The sequence below is a fragment of the Ambystoma mexicanum genome, chromosome 2q (genome assembly GCF_040938575.1).
Source record: "Ambystoma mexicanum isolate Mex_15411 chromosome 2q, UKY_AmexF1_1, whole genome shotgun sequence".
NCBI classification, from domain to species: Eukaryota; Metazoa; Chordata; class Amphibia; order Caudata; family Ambystomatidae; genus Ambystoma; species Ambystoma mexicanum.
In genome coordinates this window covers 309,598,823-309,623,860 of record NC_090924.1, presented here as the reverse complement: position 1 = coordinate 309,623,860, position 25,038 = coordinate 309,598,823, and the positions used below count along the sequence as shown (strand labels likewise).

At 41.8% G+C, this 25,038-nt stretch overlaps 1 protein-coding gene across 1 annotated transcript in view; it reads right to left on the bottom strand.

Annotated features, from left to right (window-relative positions):
* Positions 1-24,548, bottom strand: part of LOC138568695 (uncharacterized) — a 1,243,988-nt gene extending 1,219,440 nt beyond the window's left edge. Inside the window, exons 1-5 of the mRNA XM_069646472.1 lie at positions 24,255-24,548; positions 18,810-18,974; positions 18,475-18,683; positions 11,678-11,784; positions 504-616 (exon numbers count right to left, since the gene is read on the bottom strand). Coding sequence (XP_069502573.1) covers positions 504-616; positions 11,678-11,784; positions 18,475-18,683; positions 18,810-18,974; positions 24,255-24,548 — 888 coding nt within the window. The remainder of the gene's footprint in view (positions 1-503; positions 617-11,677; positions 11,785-18,474; positions 18,684-18,809; positions 18,975-24,254) is intronic.
* Between the last annotated feature and the right edge of the window lie 490 nt (positions 24,549-25,038).

Genomic DNA, 25,038 nt, shown 5'->3' with positions numbered 1-25,038 from the left:
GCTTTCTGCCACTCCTTACGGAACGTCACTAATGAAGAATGAGCTCCTTTCTGTTTCCCCACAGCAGACAGAGTGAAGTTTGACCTCTTTCTCTACCCATTGATGGGTGAAGCAAACCAGAAGAAACTGACTGCTTTTGTCTAAATATTTAATTAGCTACAAGAAATAAAACAAAGGCTAAGGGCTGATCTATCTCCCTTCCCAGAGAATCTAGCGCCTGACCTCCTCATGCACGACTTCCCAAGTTGATGAGCACGAACCGGCCTCTGCCATGAATGCGCGAGTTGATGGCCTCACATTCAACTATGCCATGGCCATCATTTTTCATATCCACTCTGACACTGGTTCCATATCCTTCTGATCTGAGCCCTTTCCTTGACCAGCCAGCTTTACATGGTGGCATAACACTCGACATACTCCTTCTGTGAAACTGGAAATCGAGTTCTTCATGTCATATAAAAGCAACAAAGCCAATGACTATAGAGAAAGTGCTCGGGGCTCACCTCGTTGAAATGCTGGTTAAAACTGAGCAGCTCTTGAAATGTTATTAGCTGTTTAAAATCACCTAGATTCAGCTCTATCCAATCCAAAGGATCAGTGACGTCACAGGCAACTCCTAGGGAGAGAGAAAAGAAAATAGGACATTGTTTTGTGCTTATGAACATAGATACAAACAATACAAACATATGTATTCATCATGATTTGTCAATAAATTTTAAGCAGGATTACTGTTCTAAATTCACAGAAGGTAAACGGTTTGATGATTGATTTATTTATACGTTTTTAGTTCATAGAATTTTTACGTACAATTATAAATACATACCATACACATACACCTTACACATATAAAACATATAAGCATATTCCATTCATCTTGGTGATCAATATGTGCGACAGAACTAATATCTATGTGTACATGATTTTCGTGAGCACTAAGCATTTTCTCTACTTGCGTGTGACAAGCGCACACTATACTAGCCACAATGAACCATTATTTGTGAGAGTCTATTCACAATTACGTGACCCTCTTTGAGTATGCCAGTTAAGTGAAAAGCGCATTCCATGGTGGAACCCTTATATATGTGTTGAGCTCTAAGGAGGGATCCCTTGCTCCACCTCCCCCTACAGGCACACCGATGTGAGTCAACGCACAGGCGATGTGTGAAGCAGTTAGGGGGTACCCGCCGCGTAAGCCCCATCACCTGCAGCCTACACCCAAGTGGTTGGATGGCTGACCACTGCGCTCCACCTGTGTGGGTGTATATGCCCGACCCACATATATGCAATGGGAAGGGCCTACATAGCCAGGCTCAAGTCGAGGGTACACGCGGGTGGACAGAGTCCACCCACTTTTTTCAGAGGAAAAGAGAAACATTGGATGTCTTCTTTGAATTTATTAATTAAAGCCAACATGGAGATGGAGCTGCAGTCATCAGGTTTGCAGGCTGGACACTTCACCACTGCACTATTTAAATAGCAAACAACTAAAGGTGAAATGTCCCATTGCGGTACTGCAAGTTCCAGGGGAAACATTTGTATTGCTTCTTGGAGTTTAAAACATGTAGACTTTTTAACGTTTTCAAAAACACTATTTGAAGAAATTATCCTCTCTTGGTTTTGTGTGTGTGTGTTTTTAAAAAAATGCAAATGCCATTTGTCCTTTGTAATTTGGGTGGTTATGAAAAGATACATTAATTATTATTTGTTTTTTTTATTGATACAGCTGAGTTAAATCAACTTTTCAATATATAAAAATAAAATCAGTTTAAACAGAACATACGTAAATATTTGTAAAAACAGAATAAAGAATTTACAGAGGGAAAAGAACTTCAGTTAAGTTAAATTAAATATCAATTGATTACATTCTTGAAAAAAAAATACAGGCTTAATGTTTCTTTTCCCAATTCTAAAGCATTTAAAAAACCAATCAGGGCAATCTGGATAGACATGGAAGATGACGATAGCAACACCTTCCAACGGTCATCATCTTCGAGCAGCCCCAATGTGTAACTATGTTTTGGAAATTGAGTTCTTCGTAAAACAACAAGTGCAGGACAGAGTGATATTAGATGTTCCATTGTCTCATGGCATGATTGATCTAGGCAGAACCTACACAAGTTCTCTTGTTGAGGTATTCATTTGCGAGTGGCCAAAAGATCACGAGTTGGCCACAGATTGAATTGAAAACGTAGCATGGCAGAGCGATGCTTTGGAGAAGGTGCTTTGCGTAGATAGTTGGCCATAACATGCATTTTTTTGGGGGCAAATCTCAGTCGAGCAGATTGCGGATATGAGAGACATTTTTCCGAGTTCTTGATCCAGTCAAATTCCTATAACAATGTTTTGGCTTTGGTGGGATTCGATATCAACAAATCAATGGATATGTCAGCACATACAAGTATTTCCCAAAGTCCACTTCTGAACAAACTGATGTGTTGATGAAAACAGGTATGAAGCCAGAACTTTCAGCATTACATTATGAGGTGTAGAAATAAGACATTTTCTGAATAGACTGCATGTTTGCCATTGGTAAAGAGCATAACAATGAGGTTAGTCCCAGATCATACCACAGCCAAGAGATGGGAATACATTGTGGTAGACTCAAAATTATTTTACAGAATTTGGCCTCAAGTTTGTCAAAATAAGACTGCGGTCGTAGAGCAGTAGTCTCCAGTCCATAATATAGACATGGTGTAGTTTTTTGGTTCCAAAAGAGTAGAGCTGGAATGATTGAAAATTTTCCACAGCGTCTCATAATTATTTTGGTCTGGGAGATAGCAGTGGTCAGTTTGCTATCAACACTCTCCATCTGACCTTTGGCTGCGGCATTGCCCTCAAAAACCATGCCTAAGTATTTATAACAGTTGACTGTAGTTAATTTAACATTATTAATCAACCAAATGTATTAAGAGGTCTGGGATCTAACCGTCACATAAACCACTATTTGAGATTTGTTTTTATTTACCTTAAGTTCATTTATTTTAATGTAAACATCAAATGCAGATAGCAGTTTCTGAAAGCCGATTGGAGTTTTGGATATCAAAACAAGGTAATCTGTGTAGAACAGGGCCTTGATCAGCTGATTATTGAGTTTTGGTGAGTCTGAGCAAATAGTACAAAAGATCTATTTCGATTCATGCAAAAAGTAGTTAAAGATGGATGAAGCAAGCAGACAACCTTGTTTAATTTAACATTATTAATCAACCAAATGTATTGAGAGGTCTGAGATATAACCGACACATAAACCACTATTTGAGTTTTGTTTTTATTTACCTTAAGTTCATTTATTTTAATGTAAACATCAAATGCAGATAGCAGTTTCTGAAGGCCGATTGGAGTTTTGGATATCAAAACAAGGTCATCTGCGTAGAATAGGGCCTTGATCGGCTGATTATTGAGTTTTGGTGCGTCTGAGCAAATAGTACAAAAGATCTCTTTCGAGTCATGCAAAAAGTAGTTTAAGATGGATGAAGCAAGCAGACAACCTTGTTTAAGGCCCCGATAAATTGGAATTAGGGCAGACACAAGGCCTGCTAAACTGAGCCGAACTTGCATTGACGTGTTAGAGTGGAAAGCATGAATTATGTCATACAAGGTGTCGGGACAGTTATCTCTTTGCAATTTATTGAACAAAAAGCTGCGTGACACAGAGTCAAAGTCACAGTTGAGATCAACAAATGCAAAATAGATTGGTTGTTTCAGAGTGCAGCATTGAGCTTTCATGGCATTTAAGCACATTAAGTTAATGGCAGTGCCCATACCGGCAACAAACCCCGACAGTTTGGGATCACAATGATTTTTAGAGAGTGTCCAGCCGTTAAAGTCACATAGGATCAAACTCACAAAGAGTTTTCCCGGGGCATCAAGGATCGCTATGGGGCGATAGTTCTGTGGACATGACCTGTCCCCTTTTTTGAAAATGGGGACAATGATGGAGGAGGTCCACGAGGTGGGTAATTTTTTTGTCACCAATATGTGTTTGAATAGTTTATACAAAATCTTTGCCCACAAGGAAGGATTAGATTTCAGCATGAAATTGTTAAGGCCGTCAGGTCCTGCAGCTCGAGAAGAGCTCAATTTGTTAATTAACTCTTCCAGGAGCATGACAGAGCAGTCAACATTCCAAGGTCCAGCGCATTTAATAGGGCAAAAAGTTTCTTGAAAAGATTCGTCAGTACAGAGTTTTGTGAAGTATTCAACCCAATGTTGTTCTTTGACACCCGAAATTTGAGTGATTGGTTGGGTGTGAGTTGAGTGTTTATTTAGTAGTGACCAGATTTGAGAAGAGTTTTTTGTACTTATGTTACGAAGTATCATTTCACTAGCTTGTTGAAAGAGGCAAGCTCTTTGGCCTCTTATCCAGTTGAGATAGGTGCATTTAGCTGCTCTAAGAGCAGTCACCTTGTTTAAGGCTGTAGACTGACAAATAATTTTCCTTACTCGGCGATAGGCACACCGTCTTTGTTTCACCAGTAAGTCGAAAGTGTGAGTGGGGGAGAGAGCGTGGGGCCTATTGATGATGATGGATTCTTTGTAGTTTGCTAGGATATTAGTATATAGGTCAGAGGTGTGATTCAAAAGATTAGAGTCAAAGGCTTTATCGAGTGCAGTAAGCTGAGGAACAGTCCAACGAAAACGAGTTTTGGCACAGTTGATAGTTACATTTTGTTTCGACCATCTTCTAAGGGTGTGAGAGTGGTCAGTGATTGAAATATCTTAGTATCAACATAAATGTAGTCGATAGTACTCGAAGAGGTGTTTCTATGCCATGTCACCTTAGGAGGGATATCTCCAGCGACCAAGCCATTTACTCTGCAAAAATAGCGTTCAGTCATGAACAAGTCCCATCTCTCAGCTGCACAAGACTTTTTGCCTGACTTGCAGTTAATACAATCAAGATTTAAATCGCCCAGGATTATTGTAGATGGGATACACTGTGTCATTAGAACTCGATCTAGTAGTTTAATGAGTTTGTGGTAGAAGGTTTGGTCAGTTAGCCCTGCTGGATTTCGATAAATATTTAATACTGCAAAGATGCTTTGTTGCCATGAGATTTTAACTAGCTGGAGAAAGGTGCCAAAGGATGCCCATGCAGTCACCGAAAGGCCTGTGCTGATGTTGACTGCCACAAGAAGACCGGAAGAGGCACAACCTTGGATAGATTTCTTGGCTGGAATCAAAGAAATTTGATAATTATCCCACACGGGTACGCTGGTGACCCTGGTCTCCTGTAAAACAAAGATGTCGTGGTGCTCATTTAGATTGGTCAAAGACATGGATAGATGTGAATTCTCACGTGTATTCCAGCACACTAAGACAAAAGGAACGAAAGTTTCTTCTTGTAGTGGTTATATGTGTTTCCCAAAGGCAGTGTTTTTGAACAAATTCGACATTTGATTAGAAGTCTGGTCGCCTTGGGCACATTGCTCACGCATAGGGTCTTGCGCAAGCAGAAAGCCCATTTCGAACAATGCCATTTTAGACTTCCAAATGGTATTGAGGACGACCCCCGACGCTATCCATAATCTAACTAATGATAGATCTGTGTCAGAGATGAATTTGACTTGTCGAATGTCACCTGAGTCAATGTCCTCTAGCGCAGATAATTCTCCAAAGATGTTCAATACACTACAACGATTAAGGTCATAGATGTTGAAGGGGCCACCACGACACTTTAGAATCAAGGTGTGACATTTGTTCAATCTGGTGTTGATCATTTGTGATTTGTTATCATGTGTATTTTCTTTGATAGGTAAGGTGTTCTGTGAGCATGAGTTATTATTTCTCTGATACAGAGCAGCATGCAACTCTTGTGGAGTCGCTTCAATTGCATGTGATCGTGAATTTGGTAATGTTTGAGAAGTTGGGGGTACATTTATTTCAGGCAACCTTTTGATTAGGTAAGTGTCAATGGCCAATTTCATTGCATCAATAGATAGAGTTACCTCTTGAATAGGCCTGACCAAAGGCTGAGTGCTAGGTATCACTGACTGAGCTGGGGGATCGTTGCTTGGGGTACCAATTGCTTTGGTGGCAGTTGAGGTGGATTTTTCAATCACATCGACCAGAGCACTAAGAGGGGCATATTCCAAGCTGGAGGAAGCAGGTGAAGTTGCAAATACAGCTGAAGTTAGTGTTGCAGTAGGCAGTGCAGGAGGTTCACAGGAAGAAACCTGATTTATGGTTGCAGCAACAGAGTTGATGACTGATGAAGGGATAGGAATAACAGGTTTGTGCAAGGGGAATTGTGTGGAGCATCCGGCAGGAGTTGTTAATGCCTGAAAAAAGTTAACCAAACTATTTCTGGGATGTTTCGTATTGGTTAAGTTTTTGTTTTTTTTCCATTGAGTCGTGCGTCCTTTGGGTCTCGTGATTGGGGCATGCATTTGGAGAGGTGGTCATATGTATATCGGCCACTGCCAGAGGGACTTCAGGAGGGCTGGGCAAGGCTTTTGTGGAGGATGAGAAATAATGACGTAGCACCATAAGATTAGAATCAAGACGTTCAATTTGAGTCGATTGGTTCACAATCCTTGCCTCTAGGGAGTTAAAGAGTGTGAATAAACCAAGGAGTGAGGTGCTGATCGCTGAAAGAGCGAGCTCTATCATGGTAGGCATAGGATGTGGGATGTTCTGTGTATCAGGGTGACTTTTGGGCGAGGAGTGGGCTGCTCATATGAGGAAGATAGAGAACGCGCTGACTGGGCCGGAATGGGGGAAGAGTGATGAGTAGAGTCAACATGCAGGTTAGAGCAGATAGTGATTGGAGACTCACACTGACTTGCATAAATGGAAATTTCGGAATCTGAAGAGCTAATTGCAGACAGATTTAGGACCTGCTCAGGTTTATTACTGGGTGAATGCGTGGGCAGATCCTCATTATGTTGAGACTGGGTGAGTTGTTCTTGGCTGAGGACATGAAGTAGTGTCTGATCGGATAGATTATGATGCACGGGAAAGGAGCTGACTGAACAAGCTTTGCACAGGACCAGTTTGTGATGCAAAAAAAGTTTTCCTCCAAAAACTGACGGTATGTCATGATTGCCAAATTTTGGCTTCCAATTGTGAAATGCGACAGTTGGGGGTACCGGATGGCACATAGGTTTGCCTGAGTGTTCCGGAGTAAGGTGAATTGACTGATGTGCATGGGTTTCACGCCGGCCATTATGTCAGAAGAGCAAGTAAGAGAGGGCATGCATGTTTTGAGGGTGTAACAAGGAAAGGACAAAATCAATAGCAACACAAGCAAGATAATAATTATACTTTTTAGTTGGACAAGTATAAAAGCAAAATGAAACCAACTCGGCTATCAACGTACTTCAATTAGATTAAGACCAGCCACGCATGTCCCGCGGCACCGCGACTTTCCGGCTAAGCGGCCAAGCGTTACTTATCTCGGTTCTTGCCCGAGATGCGCACGCATAATGCGCGTGTGTTTCAATGTTATGCATAATCCAGTGAGGAAGCAGGATAGCAGGCCAATCCCGGCTTGACAGAGGCGGGCTCAAAGTGTCTGTCAGTCAAGCTGTGGTTGTGCATTTGTTTCTCGCCGTCACAGGTGAACACTCGGAAAGGTAGGGATCAATGTCACACAGACAGGAGCAGAAGCTAACTTAATTAAATGTGCATATTTCACCTTGATATGCCAGTTTCTGGCGACGTCACATCCCATTAGGTTTGTTGATGAGCCCCCCACTTTACTTTTTAGGACTTGACCCCTGTACACATCCTTCTGCATGTAGGTCACCTGTGGTGATGCGTGATAGTGATTCGGCCCTACTCCGTATTTTGATAAAGGATAAACTGCTGCTTACTAGAAAACAGAATAAAGAAGGCCAACACCATTGGCAACTGTACACTCAGGTTTTCTTTACTAGACACAACAGTGTGTGCATTTGTTTACTTTAGCCCTGCCTCATTGCCCCTCCCGTCCCCGTTTGCCCTTTTCAAACAGCCATTGCCCCTTCTATATTTCTTCGAAATGGTGTGTGCTGGCCACTTGAGACCAGGTTACAGAAGCCAGGAAAGGGAGAAGTTTGAACAACACTATGCTTTGCTCTGTACAATCGGTTTACATATCAGGCACATCCCTTCACCGCTGCCACGCCCTGCTTCCGGATGAGGCCCTGGGATTCTAACCCCAAGCCCGAGCTGACACAAGCATTGTGCTCAATGACTGCAATTACCGTGGCCATGAAACCCAATGATGGCAGAGACGTCACATGATGGCCCAGGCCCATTCACAACCCCACGCAGGGAAGGGACACCAGCCTTTCTATTTTAAAATAAGGTAAACATGTATAGATTCTCTGCAAATGCAAAGTGACAGCACTTTTGCAAAACTGCATTTGAATTTTGGAGAAAGTGAAAGACAGTTGCTTCACTGCGCAAATTACTCGAGTGTTTTGTAGGACCCAACGGAACCTGAAAGATGAAGGGGTGGTGCCCCTTAGCTTTCGATACACTGCCCGCCAATCATTAAGATGATGTTGCACACTTGATGATTTATTATCAGTTCCAATCTAAGCACAGCCCCCTAGAATAACCGTTCTTTATTAAACAAATGTCGTCTTTACTGCTGTCATGGGCAGCGAAGGCTTGAAAGACGGCATCTTAGTCCGGCTCCTCTTTGTAATGTGTACGTACCCAGCATTCCTTGTAACTATCACAACAGCACTAATACTGGGTTTCCTGCTCTACGATAATTGAAACTAAACTTTCTGGTCCTTATTCGATCATATTTACCACCTGCCCCTTGGAATGATAACTAGTGCCATTGGTGGTAATGCCCAGGTAGCGATGGATTGCAACAAGAAATCCCACTCCCCCTGGGCGGGCAGGAAAAAGGGCAGAGTGTATCCCTTTCCACCTGCCATGCCATATTAAACTAGTGGCCCTCGGAAATGCTGGCTGAAAACTATTCTGCTAGGAGAGTGGCTGTGTGATGATCTCCTTCCTCGTAGGGGGTCTATGTGCCGTCACCAGCTTAGCCATGGGTTCTGCTAGAGTTGTCTATGCTGTCAGACTCAGGGAGACCCATTAGTGACCAATCTCTCAGGAAAGTTAGCCAGCTATTGGTCAATATTGAGGTGTTCTTTCCAAACTCACCACTGACTCTATAATACTTAGCTAGTATAAAAGCCAGTGGATGGTAAGAGGGGATCATCTACCAGCATGCACATATGGGGTTGGCCAAACTCTAATCCCGATCAGCAGACACTCTGCCCAACCGGATACAGTTGAATTACAGAGTGATCTCTACTGCCCTGTGGTAGCCCTGGCTTGCTGCTGTCTGTAAACTCAAACCATCTCCATAACAATGACCTCTGTTTTTCACAGTTGCATGCAAGATACCCCAGAAAATAGTTGTTCTGATATCAAGGGTTTCTATGTACTGTCCAACCTTTCTACCCACTTTAGGGTTTGTTTGTTTGTTTATTTATTTATAAAGCGCTCCAAACCCAGAGGTATCTGGGCACGTTACACATTGCATACAAATACAGGTATCTACAAAATAAAGTGCTAGAATGCAAATAGACTTACACATAGTTGCAAGTTAAACACTTACACAAATATTTACAGAGCTATACACGTTACATGTTGCAGAGAAATACATTGTCATTGCATTGTTCCAAGTACAGGTATCTACAACATAAAAGGGCGGGAATGCAGCTGGACTTGCATATTGTTACAAGTCAGAGAAATGTCTACAGAGCTGAACATACAGGGCATAGAAATACTATACGTATTCCATTATTTCAGGTACAGGGGTCTACGAATTACACAGCAAGAGTGCATTAGAATTACATATAGTCAAAGGTCATACGTTTACATGATATTTACAAATCTGTACAGGCAACCGCCGGTGCGATTTAGGTGAGGATGTGTGGCCATCTGATACTATACTGGTTGGAGATCCCTGGCTATAAGCCAGTCTGTCAGTTTTTTTCTGAAACTGAAGAATGAAGAGTCAGATCTTAAAGCTATGGATAATGGATTTCATAGCTGAGCCGCCATGACAGGAAAGCTACTTCCCCTTACCCTTTTAAGGTTAAATCTTGGGATCTGGAGGCAATGTGATTACACTGTCCTGATTGGTTGTGAGGATGTATTTCTGGTAAATGTATCCACCAGGTATTTCGGTGCTGTATTAGTTAGGCATTTGTGGGTAATGGATATTACTTTAAGATGTATTCTATCCGTTACTGCTAGCCATAGTGATGTATCTAGACACAGAGATATGTTGTGTTCTCGGGATACTTAACGCAGGGTAAAGCAGCTTTTGCTTTGCTTTCATTATTCAGACACAATTTAAAGGATGCACGTGGCATCCAGTTGAGATCATCTCTGTTGCATGAGCAGCCTCTACTAAATTACATGTATCATAACATCAGTAGCAGGTGACAGAATATGAACTGTCTGTGGATAAAAGTAATGTGAAGGCAGAACAAACACTTAGCAGCAATGTCACAAGGATTCCCCTCAACATGTCTGTACAATTGATGTTTTACTAATCATGTATAAACAAAAGGTCAGTCTGATCCTAAATATTTCACATGAACTCCTTCTTCAGCATTTACGGCCTGCAATATACTATGATAATGAATGGCCTGCTGATTGGTGTATCCTGCTATATGTACATATGCATTCATTTACATTTATTAAGAGAGACAAAGCACCCCGGATATAACTTACTATCACAAATCAGACTGTGCTACTCTCTATTGACCAAACACAATGGACTTAATTGATATTTCTGATATTAAATTGCAGTGTAGTCTCATATTGGGGACAGACAAATAGGCGAGCAATAGTTTGGATGAAGTTGTTATCGCAGTGCTAATTCTATCTGGCTCCTCCCACATGCCATTGCAGCACCTTTTCGCTGTTGTCAGTGTAAAACACTGCAGTCGGAAATCTATTTTGATCAATATTGAGACCCACTCCATGTGGAGAATAGCCAGAGCTCTCACAAGGTAATTCATCAAACTCATTAAGGGGAGCTTCTGGAGTTCAATGACCAACATGGTGAATAGCCAGATACTGTTTGGAAACAAGACACATGGGATTGTTTGGTTTATCTGCCCACAACTGCCTAGGCAGAATTCATATTTTAAATTTGCCAATTGCTCCACTCAACCCTGCTCCCTTCGTACACCCTCTGGATCTCCCCTTCACCTGGTCTCACTATCATTCCGAGCCCCTCTGCTACTCTCGAACATCTATAACCCTCTGGGTACACCCCCTTTGTACAGCGCTCCATTACTTCCCAGCTAGGTTTGCGTTTCATAAACCCTATACAAAAAAAAATACCTAAGCCCCTTTGAGTGAATGTTCTCTACAGACAGCAGCTTACCGTTTATCCACAGTTTGATCCAAAAAGAGGATTGGTTTAAGCAAGTGTTAATACCCAACCTAGCATCATAAAAGAAGGCTTATTCTGCAAACATTATTCTTGGTAATTGTTCAGGTTGCAGGTATGGCTGCATGGAACTTGAATGGCTTCTTTTCACTTGATCTGGCTCGGATTGTCAAAGATGTTAGGAATGTATTTCTGCCATAAACAAAAAACTTCAGTTTGCATTCCCTAATAAGTCACACTCAAAAATAGCAGCAGTGACTGATTTCAACACTGTTTTCCTATCTTTTTCAGACATGCAATATTTATTTGTGGTACCTGTTGCTGCTGCGTTCTGCTCCAGATAGTTCTTGATGTATGTCTCATAGATTTGAGCAAAGGTGGTGGATGTTAACCTGTTGTGCACCATGTTAAAACCTTTGACACTGAAAAAGAGATGGGGAAAGGAAGATTTGAACAACAGCCATATCAGTATTTACATTTAGATAAGGTGATGGGCGGTATCTGCATTATATTTTATGTTCATATTTGCAGCCTCTTCTATGTATCTACTGACTGTACACATTGGATGATGGAAGACTGCTTAGAGTATGTTGAAGACACCTTTGCAACAGTATAGTGTTCGCCCTTCTTGTGACTCAGGCAAACGTGTTACTTGAGGATGATGACCAAGTTAGTAGCATATCTTGTACTTGAGCATGGATTTGACTGCCTGAATCCAAATCTTGTTTGGTTTGTATAACCCAGGAAAGATACATTCCCATCTTTTAGCACAGAATAAGCAAGTTTTAGAGACATTTAACCACTCTCAACCATCTAATTAGAGAATTTAAAGAAACATGTCTTTTGTTTTTGGTTAATTTCAACTTCAAAGACTTTAACGTTTTTTACTTGATTGTATTGCTTTTTTTTTACTAATTCATCATTTAGCTAACTAAAGAACATCTAGAATGTTTAACAATAAAAGTGAACTTTAAAGCACATTCTAAACTATATTTTAACAAATTCCAACTTTTTTTAAAATAATGTCTTAAAAGGTTTTAGAACTTTTAATTTACAATTTCAACTTTTACAAAATGTGTGGGCACCCTTGTTGAGCTTTTTAAAAAAAACATATATGACTTCTGTGGTTTGAAGCGATTATCTGTTTGCATGAGCATGCTCCAACAAACCTAAGTAAATACATGTATTAAACTAACACTTCAAAGATTCTAAAACATTTGAGCAATTATTAAAATCTGTTACACCCGAATAGTACTGATTTTATATCCTAACATTTGTATTGAGAGTATTAGTATATTTTAAAAAACCAAAAGAAACAATAATATCCCACTCTAACTTTAAAACAATAAAAAAAGATCTAAATCATTTGTTTTTATAACCCATTTGATTTCATGATCAGAGAATATAATCATGTTTTATGAATTGCACACTCGTCTTTAAAATAGCGTGGATGCAGCAACACCCCTAAGAAAAACAAAAATGTGTTTTTTCTTTAGTGGAACATATTTAAGGCTAAAGCTACTACAAAGATATTGTACAGCATTTTTCTCAGAGTTTCAGTTATTCTCAGAGAAATCAATCCCAAAGGATTGTGACACAATATTTGCCAAATACAAGTTGCACCTTCTGATAAAATACACAGGTTTTGGTCCTTCACCATTACATAGCTATACAACTTAGCATTTAAATACATATAATGCATGGATAAAGACACATATCTGCAGGTGTGACCATTTGAAAGACTTCAATCTTTCCTTGATAAACAAGGGAGACAATTGGACAGATTATTTTTTACTGTGCCTGTTCTGGAGAAAAGGAGTTTAGGAGCAAGGAAGAAAGGGGTAAATCATTGTGATCAATCTGTATGTGAGATTCACTCCTTTTCAGTGGTAAGCCTCTTTGGGCACTACCATTTTGCATTTGGAAAGGGGATTCATTAGCAGTTCCATCTTAGTTCATCGTGTCTAACCTTTGCATACTCATTTGTGAATGGGTGGGAATATTATTCCTTCATTTAACTAATTCAGTAGATAACAAATGAAGGTTTTTGTCTAAGCTCCACATACCGATTTGATAATAGGTGGGAACACTATTCCTTCTTTCACTCATTAAGCACCATACACTAATGTTGAATTGAATTTAGGTAAGAAGTGGCTTGGACCTAATCTCTGTACTTTAACATTCATACATTGTACTCTTACTTATATAATAAGGTCTGTACCTTTGGAATCATTTATTAGAACTTATCCAGGAATGGAAAGATCAGACCTGCTACAGAGGCGTAGATTTCTTCTGAATAGGGTAATTTAGTCTGCATAGCTTGCTAGGGAATTCACGGTCTACTCAGAAAAGTGTCATGATGTGAATACACCCAAGGATTAGGGGGACTTACATTATGCAACCTCACTACTTCTATTCCTGTCTGTGGCACTCAATTTGCTGTTCTTGGTAAATGCTACAAACATTACATTACATCTGCCATTTGTACGGCTTTGATGCTAGCAGTAAGACAGTCTTACATCTGCTGTTTAATATTTTATACCTGTTGGCTGGTCACCTGCATTCTGCTGATCTTAAACCAGTTGCTTTGATTAACCCCCATTTAGGATCCAAAAAGAGGTCCTGGTCTGTGTATTATTGTGAATGATAATATATTAATTTGTTAATGACAATCTCACTGCTTTTGTAACATTGGTAAGGCCGGCATGAATGAAAGTATCACTAATTGCAAAGTGCAGAAAAATCATGAAGACTACACGACCCTACTGGTGTGTGTGATTAAAATATTTTCTTTCAAATGCTTGTCTAGTAAGGATAATATTGTTGACAACAAATAGTATGTCAGAGTAAAACTGCATTTGTAAACTTGAAATGTTTGGCATATGCCTACAGACTGATGCCATGATCAGTCAGACTGATCTACCGACTGATCCTGTGACCCTTGATATAGGAACCACCATCTTTATAGGGACTTTACATCCTCAGAAGGGGCTTCAACTGAGCTGAGAGGAACACCAAGGTCAGCACAAACCCACCAGAGGCACTCATTCCAGCTGGGGCTGCCTGCAGAGGTCATGGGACCTACAAGAACTGCCTAGGATTTCTCTACCGACTGATCCCATGACTCATGACAAGCTTTATTGATAAACTCACTTAGGGGCATCCTGCAGTTAAGTACCAAAGTTACGGTTGCCCGCCATTCATTAGGGGTGCCATATTACAGCTCCCCTTGTAGTCCTCCGTCCAGCTCCTTACCAGGATCCTGCAATCAAGTAGCTATTGCTTTCACTGTGAAAGGAGGACTGTCTTCCTGTTTCCTGTTTATATCTGTTTCTGCTGAAGTGCTTCTGGGTTATTTTGGGAACTTAAGCGCTTTCCTTGGGGCATTCACTAGGCCGGGTGTCCATAGCAATGGGCTGACAGAGCTAAGGGTTCTTGCAATTATCTTTTTCATTCATTGTTCCCTGTTAGCGCCTGTATGCCACTACTTGCCACAAAACATGACACACACAAAGCACACAAACAACATTCAAATCAAACTCTACCACAGCACTCCAATGAACCAACTAACTGCATAGACCTGCATTCTTCATAGCTGCACCTGCTCACACACATGAAATCTATGAACTCATTTGCACACACTCCCCAGACATACTCTTTTTTACAGAAACACAGCTCAACCCCTAACACGCACCCATTATTCATGATATGCTTCAACCACTCTTTCTCATCCACCACAGACATCGGCCACACAAACAAGGTGTTGGCATTGCCATTATATAAAAATATGCACTCACACTTAGCAATCCCATGCCCTAAACACATCCTTTGAAGCCCTCTTTCTCACTTGCTCCCCACCCAACCTTTATCCATCTTATTTACCACACCAACACACAATCCACACTTCCACCCTGACTGGACTAAACTAACAACTACAGCTCCCCCTGCATCAATATCTACCTTGGTGACTTCAACCCTGGTAGTTCTCATCCAGAGAATAACACCATACTAAAGAGTATCCTCACTGCACGTATCCCATATTACCTCAGAGATCTCATTGCCTGCTCCACAAACATAGCTGGCAACACACTGGCTCTCTTGTTACATGCAAAAATCATGTCTCTTTGGAAAATCAAATCTGGTTGTCATGGTCAGACCACTTTGCAATCCCCTTCACACACACTCTACCACACAGGACTCCCCACTTGCCACACATCTCCCTCCCTACCATCCACAGAAATCAAACATATTACTGGCATGACCTTAGCACCACTCATACCATCCTGTCTCCCCAAACACACATGCCTCCATTCTCCTCAACAAATACAACACCATCACCACACAGACGCTCTGCAAAACTGACCCCCTCAAAACCCAAGAACCCTGCAGCCACCGCCATCAGCCATGGTTTAACAGTATCCTTCTCTCAATGAATCAAGGAAGCTAGATGCCTAGAAAGAGCCAATTTTTGCTCCGCTATCAGAACACCACTCAAACACTGCTGCAACAAATACAAAACAGCCATACACAATGCCAAAGCCACCCATTACCACCAAGTACTCCAATTCTCAACCAATCATACACACAGGCTATTCAACGTTGTCAGATCCATCTCCAAACCTGCCACATCCCCATCCACTGCACTATGCAACTCCCTCATGGACTACGTCAACTCCAAAATACACATCAGGCAAGCTCTCTCCTCTTGTTTCCCACCTCCAAAAATACCAACACATGGGACACCGCCATCCCCATCTACACAGAAACCCTCATCACCCTTTTTACCAAAACAAAACCCACACACTTCCTACATGATGCATGCCCACCTCAGACCACATCCAATTGCATCACCACCCTCTTTCCCCACTGGCTCGTCATCAACTCCTATTTCTCACATGGCACTATTCCCTTTGTACTCAAAACTGGACAAATCTCACCCCTCCTCAAAAAAACATATCTCGACCACAAGCTCCCCCAAAATCACCACCCTTTTACTATCTTGCCATACCCTGCCAGAATCATGGTGCCTTTTGTCACTACCCAACTGCAATAACGCATCACCACAAACAACCTACTCAACCTCTTTCCAATCGGGCTGTCGACCTGGACACAGCACTGAGACCGCTATACTTCACATTCGCTATGACCTCCACAACAACATTGACAAAGGACACACATCAGTGCTCATACTCCTCGGCCTCTCTGCAGCCTTTGACACCATTCTACTCGACATCCTATCCCACAGGATGAAACTCTCAGGCTCCACCCTAGACTGGGTACGCCTTCCTTATTTACAGGACACACTTTATCTCAATGCCCCCTTTTCAATCTGACCCCACCCCGGTCAAGTATGGCATACTGTAAGGCTCCTCCCTATCTCCACTCCTCCTCCACCTATACGTTGAATCCCTTGCACAGACCCTCAACGAAAAGAGAATCCATTTCCACAAATATATAGATGACACACAAATATACTTCCAGATCTCCTCACCCTCACAAATCAACACCCTCAAAAAAGTGTCTCTCAACTGTCACCACCTGGATTGCCACTGACTTTTACAAGCCCAACGCTTCCAAAACAGAATACCTCCTCATCTCCCCCCCTAGACACAAATTCAACCTCAACCCCTGGATCAAAAAACGTATGGCGGACAACACCCACACATCCCTCCCCACACCTGTCAAATCCCTTGACTTCACCATCAACCTTCACCTTTTCTTCACACACCACATAGCTGCTGTCAGCAAAAAATACAACCTACAACTACATCTCCCACGAAAGATCAGACAATTGGTTCCTCCTGACAACTTATGCATTGCAGTCTAAGCTCTGAATGCAAACAACCACATACACGTGTCCCCCTCATTAGAAATCATTAGTGTAGTATAGTATGATATTCTTGCAAAGCACTAGAAAAAACAGAGCTGACTGTCGGTCTGTATATCTATGCTTGTAGGACATTATTCCACCCATATAGAACATCACGTGACACGGTGTATTGGCTGTCACATTATATCACATTATATATATCCTCTCAACTTTGGTTTATGTACATGAGAGCAGGGAAAATCTAGGTCATGGGCAGCAATCAGGGAGGCGGCCACTCAATTTTCGGTAAAGACCTGCACAAGGGCGAGGGTTCTTAGTGGATTTCTAGCAAAGAAAATAATGGCGAATTGGAGCCAAAATCCTAGTAAAAGTAAGGAAGGGCCCTAACTGACAAGATTAGGAGCCTGGCTTGGGGGCAGTTTGCAAATCAAGAGTTCCAGCGGGAACAATGGAAGTGAGAAGAAGTAAAAAGAACTCAGCATCACTGGGTCAATGGAAGAATTGATGGTTTGTTAAATTCCTATATCAATAGCAGGGATTTTCATTGACATAGGTTATTTGCCAGTAATGGAAACCTGCCCGGTGAAAGCCACGCAGGCTGTTTTATGATAACACTAAAAGCAACGGGAGGGCTGTAGATCCATGTAGGCAGCCAGGGACAACCAAGTATAAGAATGAAAGGGCTTTCAAGAGGATGTTGTTCCTCATGGAGCAGAAGCCACTAAATAGGAAAGGGGTCTATAGTGCAATGGCCTCAAAACAAGTTTGGATGTGAGCTAAGAATAGTGGTAATTGCATAACCACCACTTTTTTGTCAGCGGTGGAATTACTGCATGTTTTACTGCACTGCCAAATTACAAGTTTGCCCTGAAAGTGGAGGTCAAATCTCCATTTTAATGCTAAAAAGCAGTGTTTTTAAAGTGGGCGGAATTTCCACACGGAGTAAATCCACTAAATCTCAAATGGAGTCATATGGACTGCAAATACATGGGAATAATACCAACATATCCCGTGGTAGTTCTGCAGGACCCAGTGGCAATAAGGGCAAATGAGTTATGACATTATTTCCAAGAAAATACAACAGGAATTCAGCCAAACTCAGAATAAGGGCCAGTGCTATCAGGCGAGCAGTGGGACGTGCCTGTGACGTGCCTGCTGTTTCATTTGTTGGAACCCTTGTCATAAAGAGTTGCAATAGGATCTAAGCCCCGTCTCCGTGGCAGGATGGTGTTGCCACTCCTCTCTGCATTGATGCTGTTTACTGGTAGTGGAGAGTACTCACATGGCCTGGTAGGCGCCACACGTCGCATCGGTTCTCAACTCCGCAATCTGTGCCTCGTTTATGTCTTGTATCACCAGGGGCAAGAGAGCCTGGAGCCACTCTCCCCACATGTCTGATGAGAAGTAGTAGAAGTAAAGGGCCAGCTTTTTCCAGACTGTTCTCAGAACAGCATCCCGCACTGCAGCATTAGGAAGAGTTGTCAGGTTCGCCTGCAAGGAAAAACACCAGAAACCACTTTAGGAAAATCACTGTTAACCTCAAAGATTCAGAATCAGCAGTGACACTTGAAAGCAGCAACTCATCAAGTTGAACGAGGGTCAGTAAGTTGCCAGTACCTGTTGTGCATAGAAATTAAAGGAAATCATATATTGCCGAATTGCCGCATAATCCAAAAGCTCCAGCACTGTGAGGATCTCCAGGGCCTCTGTCAGATTGTTCAGAGCGGTTGTCACTGTGAATTCTGCCAGCTGCTGGGGTCCAAGCAAGTGCAATGCTTCAGTCTGAAAAAGGCAGAATCAGTGTGTTTCAGGTTGAGTGTCTTGGTGAGTGACATGTGAAATGACTGTCATAAATTCATTCATGAAGAAGCTGATCATAGCTTGAAAACATTCTCTGTCTGTTCAGTCTATTTGGGAAATAAAAGATGGTTACTGTGCTTCTGTGAGATAGTGATTGCAGAAGAGAAAGTGAGCAAAGCATTTAAACTCTGGAAATGACAGCATAGATTGATCACACACACAGATTGCCACACCACCGATTCTCTCCCTTTTGCCATCATGGGGGAGGTGGTGTGGCCTTATGTGATTTGTGTGGGGCGTCAATCGAACTGGAATTAACTGTGGTGTAATGTGTTGGTGGCATTGCCTTAGTGATACCACCGGGGCTACAGTTCAATGTGTGGAAATAGCTAGGATCCCTGTTGAGAGGGCACAACGCTACAAATGCGTAAGCTCAGATGTACTCATACCAGAGGGCGCCATTTAAAGTATGGATATGCCTATATATTAGGGTGTCGAGATAGTGACAATTGACAGTAGTTGAGATGGCAACGCTACTTCCAGAATAGAAGCAATGTTGGGAAGGTTTGTAACGTTGGCTCTTCTTCACAAATCTACAGCAGCATTTCCTAAACGTGTTTGGGAGGCATAGATTTGTGTTGCCAACCTTGGTGCAGGTTCATGTAGGGATGGCAAAGATATTCTCAAAAATCTGCTTTCCGATGTAAACCCCCTTGTGGATCTACCTATGTGCATACAGGTAAAGCCGCTACAATACAATAATGTCACCACCTATCCTTTATCGAAAATCCTCGGATATTAAGGTGCTCCCAGCTACAATCCCCTTGTGGGCCAGCTGATGTTCAGTACACAAGGTTCCATATGGCATATGAAAGATTAACATTCTATGTTTTACAGCAGTGTCCTGTCGGTATAATCGTATGGCACTACATTGCCCCCGTTTTCTGTAAGTATACATTTTTGTTGTATTATAAAGTGCCCCCAATTAAGTATATATTGCAATAAAGTTCATTTAAAGTAAAAAGTATAGCGCACTGATAGGATCATCCAATCTCTAGCCAGATAGCCTCTAATTGTCATTTGTGGAACATTCACTCTCCCAGGGTTCCATGCAGTGGAACACCCATAACACCACTCTCTCCTATGCACACATCCAAGTCACATTACAAGACCTTTATAATCTTCATAAAGGTGTGAGGTAACCAAATTCCTAGCACTTCTTCTCACAGATGCCACTTTTTAAAATCTTCTTTTGGCTCCTCAGAACTACTTTTTCCACTGTAATCGCTATTCATTGCCCTATTTCCTGCCATTAACAATATATTTGTTTCCTAAACTCTGCCATCTTCCATCTGTACAGAATGCCCTATTGAGAACAACCTTTCATGATTCTGAGTGATAGTTTGATCTTTACATAATCATAGATACATTACCCATACTGTTGTTTTTGGTGTATCTGGATTCTTTAGACAAACTCTCTTCATATTTCTCCCAAGTGATATTTCTACATAATCGCTCTACATCATAGTACACGTTAGTGTGTTGTGCTATGTTAATAGTCTGTATTCTAAAGCCTGCTTCCAATTCGGGCTCATACACCAAAGCCATTTGCATGCATTCTTTTAAACTCTGAATAATTCTCGCTACGGCCCTGTTTGGATAATGCAGCTTTTATGTTTTATATCATTGGGCATCATGCATTTTAGCATGTCTTCAAATGTAAAATGCACACTTATATCATTTAATACTGCTCTTCGGATTTCTTCCAAATAAAACACACCTTTACAGAAAGTTATTATAGTTTTCCTATTCAGCTCTTTCACGGCACATCATTCAAGTGTGTATTCATTTTATTTGTTTTGTTTAAAGTGCGGACCTAGCTCAAGAGCAGCGGAGCACTGTTCAGGGTGTGGGTAGCCAGCATTTGGACTGGCATCATTTAACAGTAGCGCAGTACTGTGAGGTCTGTCTGCCGGTATGTGCATCCATTGGAATTAGTCCCTGGTCAGGTGTTGTTGAAAGAGCCATTTACAATATTGACTCACTAATACCATTGGATGGGCAGATTTTGCATAAATGTATGAAATGGCCTGGTGCCCATTAAACAAAGCCCAGGGTGCTCTGTCTTAAACATTTTGTAATTTGTTATTTGTAAATTGGCTCCAATTACGTCCAATTTGTACATCTAATCTGAGCCACCATTGCTCTGTTTGGTCTCGGGGATGCACACGAGACTCCCAAGAGCTAAATATATCAAAGCTTTATGAAAACTTTTTGGAGGAATAATTTGAACCCCTCTTATTTATATTTCTTTTTTTTATATGTCCAGGCATCAACCTCGAAAATAAAGAGATTCAATTTACAGTAGTACCCTATCCAGCCTCCTGACCCAAGAGATTCTTCATTGTGCTATTGCTTGACTTCGTGGTTGTGATTAATGCATTTCTTTTGAATAGGTTGGTGTCCAGGCCATTGAGCTATGCAGCGACCATACCGCATCTAAAGAAACCCCTGGAAGATACCAATATTCTTTTGAACGTACCTATCGCAAGAGACATCCTAGGGCAGGAAGTCACCAAACAGCTGCATGAATATGTGGAAGTCATCAATCTGTTCCACCATAGTCCATTAGGCTTCAGACTATCCACATTAGAGTATTTTAGATTGTGAGGTGCATCCCCCAGGCGACGGGGAGTAAGCAGCATGTCTGTAAAATGGAGGACTGGGGGAGAGGCATAAATTACAATGCTTCAAAAATCAACAACACCTGTCCTGCCTAGATGGTCACATATTGTGCTTTCACAGAAGCCCCTGCACATTCTGATTTTGGTGGGGGCCTTAAAGTTGGGTTGAGTGGCACCTTTTCTAGAAATGAAACATTCCAAATCCTAATTTTATGTTTAAATAGTTTCGGTCAATTTAAGGTATATTTCCTGGGCGAGCCCTTTCTTTTTGTTGGTATTACCTTTGTCAGCACGCTTGGATCCAGTTTATTGTGACCGATACAATAATGTACAATATTCTTCTCTCCAATCTGGGCCCTGTTGCAGTGCGCCACATGTAAATATTTTAGTTTATTTTTTAAATTGTTTACACTGATGCATTATCAATTAGACAAATACAGTCTTTAATTCTGTCCTTTGTATTTTATTTCCTCCTTCCTTTTCCAATAGTTCAAGCGTGAGAAGGAGGCAGTATTGGACAATCGTATACAAGGAAAATGCCCACCAAGGTAAGTGAAGTGAATACTTTTTGAAAGCAGTTTCTTTGTTTTGGACTGTTTAGTTAGCAAAAGCTAAGAAGTCTTTATTAGTACTAGCATTTGGATGTTTGACTTTCCAAGTGCACCCAATTGAAAAAGACTATTAGCTGGTAATAGCCTTCATCACTATTAGCATTTGGGTGTCTGATTATCTGAGCACACTCAATTGGGAGGAAAATGTATCAACAAGCAATGGGAAATTCTGAGCAAAGATAAAGCTAGGAATAAAGTGCAATAGACTAAATTAACCTAATAAGTAATTATCTTTAGAAAAGCTTCAGCATCCCACCTTAGAACAATAAAAACAAACTAAGGATAGAAAATCGAATGTAGTAGCGCACAAATAAGACATTGGGCCTCATTACACGGTAGGCGGTGAGCCATGGCGCTATTAGCCGGTATTTTACCGGCATGAGCCATGGCTATTAGCGCCATGGCTCATGCCGGTAAAATACCGGCACCGCCTTGGCGGAAAGGGGATTTACCGCCCCATCCCAAGGTTGGAGGGGCGGTAAATCTCCCTTCCGCCATTGCCCTTCCCCATTCCCATTTCTGCCCCATAGGGCTCAATGGGAATGGGGAAGGCGCTAATTACGGCACCGCAATTTAGTGGTGCCGTAATTAGCTCCGAGGTCCCTTAGCGGGTTGGTATTTAACGCCTGCAAAAAGCAGGCGTTAAAACTCCAACCCGCTAAGGGACCTCGTAGTAAGGCGGCAGGGATTTACCGGTACCGGTATTTTACCGGTACCGGTAAATCCCTACCGCCTACCGTGTAATGAGGCCCATTGTACACACAATTTCTGTCTATTTATTCAAAGGCATTAGAACCACTACAAGTGTAAGAGAACCATTAGAAACATAAGAAAACAGCATGTTTAAAGAGGAAGGAAAGAAAGTGGCACATTAGGGTAGTATTAAAAATCAACAGATTACTTACAAATAGATCTAAGTACATGGACAAAATGTCTTCTATATAAAGCTTATATGCATATTGATAATTTTGAAAGTATTGGAAAAGGAAGGAGGAAACAAAATACAAAGGAACTAATTAAATACTGTATTTGTCTAAGTGATAATCCATCAGTGTAAACAATTTAAAAAATAAACTAAAATATATACATTTGGCGCACTTCAACAGGGCCCAGATTGGAGGAAACAAATCCTAATTTTAGGCTATATTTATGGTTCTGTGCAATATTTCCGCATACTGAAGACCGACCACAAAATAGACTGATTTATTTCAATTGTTTTTGTGCAGCCCTCAATATGCCGAAATATCACTTTGCATGATTCCCAAACCAGTCCCCAAAACAGAGAAAAGGGGAGCATGGAGCTAACAACAGGGGAGAGGGAAATTGTCAGAAAGGGTTCTACATGCAACCAGGGGAGGAAACAGTGAGGAGTAGAACACCTAGTCTCAGGTAGGGTGGGGAGTGGAGGGTGTGTGGATCATGGTGTTAGGGTGGAGCCATTCCTTGAAGAGGAAGGTATTGAGCTCTTTTCTGATCTGTAAAAGCGATGGGGTGCTTCTGGTGTTAGCTGGGAGGAGGTTAAAGAGTCTTGGGCATAGACAGAGACGCTCTGTCTTCTGGTTCTTTCCTTCCTGAACCAGCAGAGTTCAAATCTGTACATGTCCTTACTTCTGTTGGACCGCAGACCTCGGAAGATGCTGAGTTTCTCTGTGAGGTAGCTTGGGGACTTCAGGGTGACAGCCTTATAGATGATGCATAAGGATTTGAAGATGAAACAGGCTTGCAGCAGGATCCTTGCAGTTCGATTAGGGTCAAGGTGATGTGGCCGAAATTGCAGCGTCAATTGATGAGTCATGCTGATGCATGCAAGGCACATCTCATGGGTCCCATGGTAGTGGCCGCAAGGCCTTCCAAAGGGGCATTGTTAGCATGCAGGTGAGAGAGGAACAAAGCTTGGAGAGCGGATCTGAAGTTCCTTTCTGGGAAGAAGGGCTTGATTTATTTTCCACATTAGTGAAATTTGGTACCAAGCCGTTTATGTCTTCCTTGCTATGTGTTGTTTGAAGGTGAGGTGGTCTGTCAATGTTGAACCCAAGGGACTTGGCGCAGGTGGCCAGCTGGGGTGTGAAGCCCTTGAGGTTTATAGCAGAGAGCCAGGTCTGGATGTCAGGGTATTCAGTGTTTTTGGTCAGCAGTAGCAATTCAGTCTTGGATGGGTGGAGCTTCAGGTAAGCACTGGACATCCACGACTGGATGAATATGAGGCAGGCATAGAGCCTATGGATGTCTTTGATGGAGGATTTCTTGAGGTAGATCTGCATGTCATATGCTTATTGGGGAATGTGGATATTGTGTGGAGCAAGGAGGATTCTGAGCGGTTCTGTGTAGAGATTAAAGATCACGTGCACAGGATGGATCCTTGCGTGACTCCAAAGGTGATGAGTAGGATTGGTGATCTGGAGTAATCCATGTGTACGAAGTGTTGGCGATTAGCAAGGTAGGATTTGAACCAGCTGAGGACGATATCGCTAATGCAATGATGTAGATTGTCGGTGAGTGTCTGGTGGTCTACTTTGTCAAATGCTGCTGAGAGGTCAAGTAGAACCAGGAAGAAAGGATGGCCATCATTGAGAATTTTATGGACATCGTTGATCACCTTGATCGTAGCTGATTTTGTGCTGCATCTGGGTCTAAAGCCAGATTTGAGGATTGAAGGAGCTTATTGGATTTGATGTGTTGGAGTGTTGAGTGGCTATTGTTTTTTGAAGGATCTCAATTTGGGAGGAAAGATGTGATGGGGCAGTAGTTGCT